General features: G+C 29.4%; 1 protein-coding gene across 1 annotated transcript in view; it reads right to left on the bottom strand.

Moving 5' to 3' along the window:
- Positions 1 to 11094, bottom strand: part of LOC122270485 (uncharacterized) — a gene marked incomplete in the record, with an annotated part of 34920 nt that overhangs the window by 4141 nt on the left and 19685 nt on the right. The window contains 7 exon segments of the mRNA XM_071183064.1: positions 178 to 204; positions 2495 to 2521; positions 3590 to 3616; positions 6672 to 6692; positions 7131 to 7157; positions 8578 to 8604; positions 10024 to 10050. Coding sequence (XP_071039165.1) covers positions 178 to 204; positions 2495 to 2521; positions 3590 to 3616; positions 6672 to 6692; positions 7131 to 7157; positions 8578 to 8604; positions 10024 to 10050 — 183 coding nt within the window.

Here is an 11094-nt window from a genome sequence, read left to right as displayed (position 1 = left end):
TATGTAATGTAATGTAATGTAATATTACGTTACGTTACGTTACATTACATTACATTACATTATATTATATTATATTATATTATATTATATTATATTATATTATATTATACTATATTGCATTACATTGTTTTTATCAAGAATTATAATTTAATAACTGAATGATACAAATGTGCTCACCTGGTCTTATAAGTTGATCCAATTGACCTAAAAAAATTAAAACATTTTTAATGCAAATGAAAAGTAATTTCCACATTAAAGCGATTCTTGTTATAGATTCATTTCAAGAACATGGATTAGTTTGCCTGTAATTTTACTCATTTCATTTCAAAATAACGTAAGGATTAAAATTTAAAATCCGGGAATGAAATGGTTGATCGTATTAATGGTTATTCTGCAAAGTTGTTCACGTTTATGAATTCATAACAGGATTCAGGCAATAGAGGATTCAACAATATTTTTTAATAATTAAAGAGAAAGTAATAATAATAAGAAAATTATTATTTGGTATCTCTAAAACGTATTCATATCTATTAGGGTAATTTTCAGCATTGACTTCTTTTTGAATTATCGGCTTATTACGAACTTAAAAATGAAACATATGCTACATCCATATCATAAATACGTATGTAATATTATTTTTTAAGAAAAACCATTTTCACTTGAAAAAAAATTGTCCGAGGCATTTAACTTAATACCATGTTCATATAATTAAATATATACTTAATGCACCGACTGACTGTTTAGGAATCAGAGAGCTGACTTCACATCTGAAAGGTCCTAGGTTCGAATCCCGGATGAGGCATGGATGTTTCTTCATTCTCTGTCTGTCCTTAGCGTGGGAGTACTTTCAGGGACACCACGCTAATATGGTGCTCCTGAAAATGTGGGGAACCAATTTACCCTACTGATGTCTGTATAACGAGGGTCAACCGTGAGGACATATAAAAAAAATATATACTTAATACTCCAATGGTAAAAAAAAACAAAAAAAAAATATTTAAAAAAAAAAATACTGCTTTGTTCAGGGAAAATATGACTTTTTGCTGTTTTTTCTTAAGGAAGTGGCAAAAACTTGGTAATTTAGGATTCTACATATACAAAAATTTTAATTTAAAAAAAAATAGATTTTCTTCTCATAATTGTCATAATGTTTCCATACTAAACAAAGCAGTGATGGCTCAGAGGATAGCGTTCGCCTTCCAATTAGGTGAACCAAGGTCGAATTCCAACAATGACTGGTCGATTCGAATTTCACACCCAGTTTGCACTGACCACAGGGATGACGTAAACTTTCCTCAGTGGTGGACAGATCTAGGGTTAGAGTTCTCTTGCCTTCAGGTTTACAGTTTCTTCTATAAATATTCCGAGGTTAGTTTCTATTAAATAGTTTGCTTCCGTAGTCAATATTCAGCAGTTAGTTTATAAATTAGTTTCTATTAGTTATTTTCTATTAGTACTCTATTAGTAAATATTATTATGATTTAACTAATTATTAATTAAATACTAATAAAAATTAAGTTGCACTGCACTCTAATATACACTTCATACATTAAAGTGATTTAAAATATGTCAAGTTTGTTACAGTCTGAAATTTCAACATTTTGCTTTATTTTTTTAGGAATTGTCCACTAGCGAATCAATTACGTATTGATCATATCCCTACATGTACATTGTTTGATGACATAAGGTCATCTTAAATTATCATTTTGATCATTTGAACACGTTTACAATTTTTTTACTGCCTTGACTTTGGTTGCTAACATTGAATTAGAACTACACTTATGGACTCTATTGTCTTTAGTATATTTTTTTCTACTATCATAACTATAGATATTTCAGTCTTGGTCTAAAATTATGAGTTTCGCTGTAACTCAGATGCAGAATGGAAATAAAAGTCCCCAAAGTTTATAAATATTAAAATACTTCTTACTATTATTAATCGCGTCGTTCACTAAATGAGGAAAAATATAATGATTAAATAATTCACGTATTCAACTATCGTATTTTTGAAAAAAAAATTCTGACATTTTCCTTAAATATGCTAAAATTTTAAACTTTAAGTTTATCCTGTTAGAATTTCTGTATAGAATTTGTGAACTTGTTTGAAATTTCTTCTCTAGAATTTCTGAACTTTAGAATTAACTCCAATCTAAGATGTATATAAAAAAATTATTAAACTAGATGTTTATTCGTTAAGTATTAATTTTAATTTTACGCTATTCTTAAAAGGCCATTTTAATTATAATTTCATCCAAGGGTGTGGAACTTATTCATGACATAAAAGCTAACAAATTTGCTAAGTTTATCGAAAAAATGAATGAAAAGAAATGAATAAAAAGAAACTATTTTTTTAATATACTGTATGAGATTATTTGATTTTAGAGTATGAAATACAGCATAAAGATCCGTTTTAGAAAATAGAGTTTATTTTTTAGTTTAAGAAAATTTTTTACACGGTTCATCATATCATTTACAAGCAATGAAATTCACTTACCACTGGTCGCCACGCCTCCTAAACCAACTAAAAATAAAATATTTCAACATAAATTAAATCTGAATAACAACAGTAATTTATGCAAATCATGGATTTGATAGTATTTTAAATTAAGTTTTAACTATTTCAAAAATTTCATATATCGTAAAGTGGAGTTACTTCGGAGATCTTTTGAAGTTATCTTCCTTTGGATACACAATTTAAAATTCAAAGCATGGAGGTTCAATTCAACATAGAATTTTGAATATTTTACAATTTATATTTTCCAAACCAATTTAATGTGGGAAATAAAACGTAATTCCAAAAATTCATGGAAAATTCAAAAAACAAAATGTTTTTTGTCCCAAAGTCATCAATTAGAAAAGCGTAACTTTAAGATACCTAAATTCATTAAAATATATAATACATACATAAAATATATAATATTCATTAAAATATATAATTCATTAAAATATATAAAAATAATGCTCATATTTGCATATTTTCCACTGGTATTGTGCCTGTCACTATTCACAACATTTTGCCATGGACTACTACCATCATTATTGATGATTACATATCCGAAAATTGTCACTAAATTTGCACTCGGATTGCCATATCCAATAAAAATTAAAGACCATGAATTTGGAATCCTAATTGGGAATGAATTTCTTTAGTTATTCAATGAATCTGAAAGATTTATTGTATAATTCTTATCGTTAATAGCTTATCGATAATAAAACCGTAATAAAATTTTATTACGGTTTTAGTCATAAGCTTACGGTAAACCGTAAGCTCATCGATAATAAAACCGTAATCATGTACTTTAGATGGGATTTAAAGTGCATAGCAGGGAAGAAAAAAATTCCCGCAATAGCAATCTTTGCAGAACAACAAGTGTAAGTTATCGCAGAAATTAAGACAGATTCACAACCTATTACTGTCAATTAGATAGACAAGAAGTTCTCAAAAAATGTTTTGTTTATTTTTTCTATCATTGGAAACTAATAAACTCAAGAAAACGCTGGAGCCCCAAAAATAGCTTTATCTGTCACAAAATTATTCCATTTTAGATTAGCTCCATGCGTTATTTAACTAATAATAAATATCACTCACAGCTATCAAGCGCTTGTGCTAAACCATCTAAAAAAATAAAATTTTTATTTACAAAATAAATTAATATCAATATATATTAATCAGTGATACATCAAAACTACATGGCAAATCCTTTATTATTCAAAAATTCACTATAAGGAAGGACAAAGATAATAAGTTATCACAGAAGTGACAGTTTTATTATTTGAAATTATCTTTTTTCTTCCTCGTCGGGGATTAGTTTTATATTTAGTGTCTGAGATTTTAATATTTTTTAATTTTAAATTAGAATATGGAAGGAGTTCGTTTCCTGAAGTAGATAACATTTATATCTCCAGTTCTGGCCCTATACACATCATGAGTAATCAGTTTATCTAATACCATACGAGGGTTGCTATTTATATTTCTGGCCTTGGCAACAGTAAGTGTTGCTAGGCGACCGCAGACGATTTTAATCGAAAGTTTGATATTTCCAAACATAAATTCAGCAGACGATTTACCATTATAGCTTCATTTGTGTTGTTGACAGTAAATTGAAAAGTTCTTCTCTTTCAAAAAATGGAATTGAATCGTGAACATTTTCGTGCCATTATTTTTCATAACTTTCGACGTGGATTGTCAAGACAAGAGTGCTTCGATGAACTTAATTCTTTATTCAGCGATAAAGCGCCATCCTACAGCACTGTAAAAAATTGGTATAACGAATTTAATCGTGGTCGATGTTCGATCCAGGACGAATCCCGTGCAGGTCGTCCAAAATCCGTTGTTGTGCCAGAAAAGATCGATGCTGTGCGTGAACTGATAAAGCAAGATCGTCATGTGACATACCGTGAGATAGAGGCGTCTTTGGACATTAGTATGACTAGCATCAATAAAATATTGCATGAACATTTGAGCGTAAAAAAAATTTGTTCGCGTTGGATCCCGCATAATCTGACAAACGCTCAAAAAAAGGCTCGTGTCGATTGGTGCAAGGAAATGTTGGAAAAATACGTTCAAGGTACATCAAAGGCTGTGTATAACATCTACACAGGTGACGAATCATGGATCTATGCATATGAGCCGGAAACAAAACAGCAATCAACTGTATGGGTCTTCCAAGACGAGGCAAAACCAACAAAAGTTGTTCGAGGAAGAAGCACATCGAAACAAATGATTGCCTGTTTCTTCGGCATTAACGGTCATGTGGCAACAGTGGCGTTAGAGCAACGCAGGACGGTCAATTCTGAATGGTACACGACCATTTGTTTGCCAGAAGTCATCGGAGAAATTCGAAAAAAGCAGAAGAACAGGCGAATCATTCTTCATCATGACAATGCGAGCTCTCACACATCGACTCAAACAAAGGCATTTCTGACGGAGCGAAAGATCGAACTGATGGGTCATCCGCCGTACAGCCCTGATTTGGCACCCAATGACTTCTTCTTATTCCCACACATCAAAAATAAATTACGTGGACAACGATTTTCGACCCCCGAAGAAGCGGTTGATGCATTCAAAACGCATGTTTTGGAGTTACCTCAATCGGACTGGAAAAAGTGCTTTGAAAATTGGTTCAAACGCATGCAAAAGTGTATTGATCATCATGGAGAATATTTTGAAAAGCAATAAAACCAATTTCGATCCTACATATTTGTTTTTTCATTATTAGGCCAGAAATATAAATAGCAACCCTCGTTGTCCAGAACTTTCCCAGAAATTATGTTTGGATGATTAGAAAATCCAAGAATATCTTTGAAAAATCATTAGTAAAAACTTCTCAAGAGTTGACTTTTTGCTGAATATGTGGTTCGAGAATTCAATCTAACAATTCCATTTATTGCATTATTGTCATGAGAAGTTGCAAAGAAGTGCCTATTCGGATACAAGTTTTCATATTTTTGTTTGTTTTGTTAAGCCGAGGAAAAAGTTTATTTTTTAAATTATATGCTGCACCGCCATGCAAGATCTCTACATAAGGAGACTCAAGAAATATTCAAATATTCAAAAAATATTCAAATATTCAAGAAGTATTAGAATAATTGTCAATAATTATGCTTGCAGCAATTTTGTTACTGGAGTCATCTGATTTTATTTATCTGAGATCTTTGCATATGAATATATTCCTTGTACTGCTGTGTATATGGTAGTTCGGTCATTTGCCGCCCAGGTGGCCGAGAGGTTAGCGTGCCTAACTGCGAAGTCGATTGTAGCGGGTTTGAATCTCGATCGGGGCATGGATGTTTCCCTCTGTGCGTTGTCCTCTGTTGTGTGTGATGTGTGAATGTGGACCATACTATAAACGGGTATCTGTGTCAGTGTGGCGTGGGTTCGCCTCTGTGACATTGGTCTAAAGGTGCTCCCTAGCAACGTAAAATAAACGATACTTCCGGCACCTTCCATAGCTAAGAACGATAAGTTCAGTTCCTGCCGTTAAAAAAAAATATTATTTGCCCAGGTCACTAAGATGAGATACTAAAGACACATTGGTCATTTGCTCAGTGTGCCTTTCATATCTCATCTCGCTGCATAATGGCGACGTTATCGATGAAATTTACATGAGGAATACGTCGTTTATCAAGTGAATGTTTAAATTGAGTAAAAGTTTAAATTTTACATTAAATTTAGAACTAATTGAAGCAATAATATGTGCGATAAATATATCATTTTTTAAAAAGAATTTATAAATAAGTATTTTTCTTACATTTCTTTTACAGTGAAAATTGGGTAGTTCAATAAAAATTTTAGAGTAGATAACTTTTTAAATCTAATTGGTCTTAAACTTTGCTTAAAATTCAACTGCATATTTCGAAATGAAATGAAATTGAATTCTGATATAGTTAAAAAGAACGTAATAACAAGAATATTATTATGTGGTATCTGTAAAATATATTCATCTATTACTGCTATTTGCAGTATTGACTTTCTTTAAAATTCAAATTCTTGATTTATAATGGACGTAAAAATGATTTTGAAGTTTAATTAAGTTGAGACATTAATTTCAGTTAACTATAGATATTTAAATTGAATGGCGCCATTGTCTGAAATTCCAAGTTGTGTTGTAACATAAACGTAGACGGCGAATAAAAGTGTCAAAATCTTTCAAATATTAAAAACTACTTACCATTGTTAACCATCTCACTCACTAAATGAAGAAGCATTTAATAATTAAATAATTCAAATTATTAACATTAAACCAAGTATTTCACAAATCGTATTTTCTTAAATTTTTTTTAAATACGTTAAAATTTATCTAAAAAATACGAACGAAATGTTAATTCTTTAAGAAATAATTTTGGTGTACCATGGGATGCTTAATATACCATTTTAGCTAAAATTTCTTTACAGTGTTTGTAATTTAATGATGGCATAAAATCTAACGAATTTACTCAGTTCATCAAAGCAAATAAATAAATAAAAACAAACTATTTTTTTAATATACTATATGAGGCACTATACAATTTTAGAGTATGAAATATAGCAAAAAAATATTTTTTAGAATACGAGAATTTTGTTTTTTGAGTTCAAGAAAAAAAATTTAAATTTTTCATCACATTATTTAAGAACAATGAATTTTACTCACCTCTGTTTAAAGCTTCTCCTAAACCATCTGAAAATAAAATATTTCACTATAAATTAAATCTAAATAACAACAGTAATTTCAAAGAAAATCTTAAGTATTTCAAGTATTTCCTATATGGTAAATTGAAGTTACTTTTTAACCCTTTGGCTACACAGTTTAAAATTCATCCTAGAGTATGGAATATTTTAAAATTTAATGTTTAAAAATTTTTTTTAATGTGGTAAGTAAAACGTTGTTCTAAATGACATGGTAAAATGTTTGAAAATTAATTCTTTTCCACAAAGTCTTGAACTGGGGTGGCGTAACTTTGGGATATCTAATTAATCGTCTTTAAAACGACTAAAATATTATTCAAGAAAATCACAAACCTTGATATCGAATACAGATAGGAAGTTTAAAAATGCTTATTTTTTTCCAATTTTTTAGAGGAAAACTAAAGAAAATTAAATAAAAATAATTTTTTACAGTTATTAATAATAAAATAGTTGTTATATTTAATCATTATTATTTTCATTACTAATATTAAGTTTGTAAAAATTAATAATTCAGATAGTACAATGGTTTCGATTTTTATTAATTACATTATTATAATACAAAACTTAATTCTCGAACCAACATCATGTAAATTATTAGAAGTTTCATTTGAAAGTGTGAAACTTTTTTTGTACAATTCAAATCAAAGATCAAATTAGAATGTAACTATTGCCCAATTTTTGACCTTTACAAATTGTAAGAGTAAATTCCTTTAAGAGTAAAGTTTGCTGAAACAATAGAATAACAACATAATAAAATATAATGTATTAGTTTTTTTTTAATTTTTTCTTAATTTACGTGTGTCATCATTAGCTCAGGATAATTCATACATTAGTACCTCTTTAACTTCGATTGTGTTTTCCGAATAAGCATTGTTCAAACCAGTTTGCCTTCATTATTATAATTAATGAGCTCAATATTGATTAACACATATCTAATCATTTTCTTTAAATCTGCAATCAGAGTGCACTATTTAAAATAAAATAAAAGTCATAAAGGTTTCTAATTTGAAATAAAATACTTTCACTGTGCAAAAAGTATTTTCGAAGCTAATTTAGCCAGTTTAGATAGGGGAAACTAATTCAGCTGAATAAGCTAATTTAGCTGATTGATAATAAGATCGCAAATATGTACTTCAGATGGGATTTGAAGTGCCTGGCAGACAGAAAAATAAACACCATACAATAGTAGTTTTCGTTGATCAACAAGCATAAGTTATCACAGAAATAACAGCTGATTCGAAACCTATTTGGTCTAGCGGTCCCTTAGACTGACAAGAAGTTCTTAAAAAGATGTTTTTATTTTTTCAATCGCTGGAAGTCTATAAACTAGAAAAAATGAAGATGCCTCATCTGCCACGAAATTATTTAGATAAGCTTCTTACATCATTTAATTAATAATAAATATTACTCACTGTCTTCAAGCATTTGTGATAAACCAGCTGAAAAATGAAATTTTCATTAATAAGATAATCTAATATTAAAAGATATTAATCAGTGATACAGCAAAACTACATAGTGAATCTTAAATTATTTAAAAATCCACCATTAGGAAGGACAAATATTATAAGTTTATAAGTTCTCACAAAAGTGTTTGGTGTTTTATTACTTGCAAGTAACTTTTTCTTTCTCGTCGTGGGTTAGTTTTTATATTTATTGTCTGCTATTTTAAAAGATTTTAAACTTGAATTAAAATAAGGAATGAGTTCATTTTTTTGTAGATAACATCATGAGTACTTAGTTTACTTAATACCATTGTCCGGAACTTTCTTATAAATTATTTTTGGATGAATAGAAAATTCGAGATTATGTTTGAAAAATCATTAATTAAAACTTTCTGAACTTTTATTTTACTGTTTGGTGAACATGTGGTTCGAGCAATCCTGTGAAATAGCATTACTGTCATGAGACATTGCAAAGAAATGCTAATTCATAAAAAAAAAAAAAATTATGCCGAATAAATTTTATTATCGGTGTCATCTGATTTTATTAATCAGAGATTATTGCATATGAATATATTTCTTGTACTGTTGTGTATATTGTAGTTCGGTCATTTTCTGGCCAGGTGGCAGAGCAGAAAGCGTGCTGGACTGCGAAGTGAATGATTACGGGTTTGAATCCAGCTCAGATTATGGATGTTTCTCTCCGCGTGTTGTCCTCTGTTGTGTGCGATGTGTGAACATGTCCACTCTATGATCGGGTATATGTGGAAGCGTGGCGTGGATAATGCTGCTCGACTCCGTGACATTGGTCACAATAAGGTGCTCCCCAGGCAGGGTAAAATGAGCAATACATCTGGCACCTTCCATAGCGAAGAACTATACGTTCAGTGCCAGTCATTAAAAAAAATAATCTGGTCATTTGCCCAGTGTGCCTTTCGTATCATATGTTGCTGCATAATATTGACGTTATCGATGAAATCCACATGAAGAATACATCTTTTATCAACATCTGTTTTATGAACTCCCCCCCCCCAAAAAAAAGAATTTGCACAGTTTTTATGTAATAATTTCCAAGAAAAAGAAATTTCTATAAGGTATGACGAACTTCAGCAAAATGTTCTGGTGAATGCTTAAATGTTAAATTAAATTCAGAACTATTTGAAGCAATAAAATATGCTATAAATATATCTATTTTAAAAAATAATTTACAAATAAATATTTTTCGAAAGCTTCGTTACAGTGAAAACAGTGGTCCCTTAGACTGACAAGTTCTGAAAATGTTGTTTTAATTTTTTTCTATCGTTGGAAGCCACTAAACTCAAAAAAAGCGAAAGTGCCCCGAAGAAACCTCATCTGACACAAAATATTCCATTTTAGAATAGCTCATTACATCATTTAAAATCATTAAATATAACTCACTGTTCTGAAGCACATTTGCTGCACCACCTAAGAAATAAAATTTTCATTAATTAGATAAATTAGAAATTAATCAGTAAAAATTAAAAAGTGATATTAATCAGTGATACAGCGAAACTACATAGCGAATCCTAAATTATTTAAAAATTCACTATGAGGATGGACAAAGATTATAAGTTATCACAAAAAAGACAGTTTTATTTTTTAGTATCTTTTAGTATCTTGCAAGTATCTTTCTCTTCTTCGTAGGGGATCAGTTTTATATTTATCGTCTGAGATTTTAAAATATTTAAATTTAAAGTAGAATATGGAAGTAGAAAATATTTAAATATTATAAAGTAGTAGAAAATATTTAAATTTAAAGTAGAATATACTTTAAATTTAAAATATTTAAATTTAAAGTAGTTGTTATAAGTAGAAAACATTTATGACATCAGCTCTGGCACTATACACATTATAAGTCTTCAGTTTACCTTATACCATAGTCCAGAGATTTCTTAGAAATTATTTTTAAATGACTAGAATTTCATAGAATATCTTTGAAAAATCTTTGATAAAATCTCTTTACGTTTTGATTTTCAGGTGAACATGTGGTTCGGGCATTCTGTCCAGCAACTCCGTGTACAGCATTATTGTCAAGAGATGTTGTAAAGAAATGCCATTCCAGAAAAAAGTTATACATTTTTATGTGTGTTATGCCACATAAGATGTTTTTTAAATGTTAAATGATGTGCTTATTTTTTTAAAAAAAAAAGATATAAAAGAACTAAATTTAATGATTTTTTTTTTTTTTTTTTTTTTTTTTTTTTTTTTTTTTTTTTTTTTTTTTNAACAGATTTTCTAAGATCATTGAGAGTAATCTAAGATCATTGCATATGAATGTACTACTTGTACATGGCACTCAACTGCTATGTACATGGTAATTTGGCCATTGTCCAGTTTGCACTTCGAATATCCTTTTGTTGCACAATAGTGAAGATTACGATGAAATTCACTTAACGAATACTCTTTTTTTATGGACATGATTTTTTTTCTTTTGCAAAATTATTTTTCTTCATATAATCTTGGACTTTT

This window comes from Parasteatoda tepidariorum, chromosome 7, assembly GCF_043381705.1.
Source record: "Parasteatoda tepidariorum isolate YZ-2023 chromosome 7, CAS_Ptep_4.0, whole genome shotgun sequence".
NCBI lineage: Eukaryota > Metazoa > Arthropoda > Arachnida > Araneae > Theridiidae > Parasteatoda > Parasteatoda tepidariorum.
Note: the sequence above shows the minus strand (reverse complement) of the source record. Positions and strands in the feature narration are given on the sequence as shown.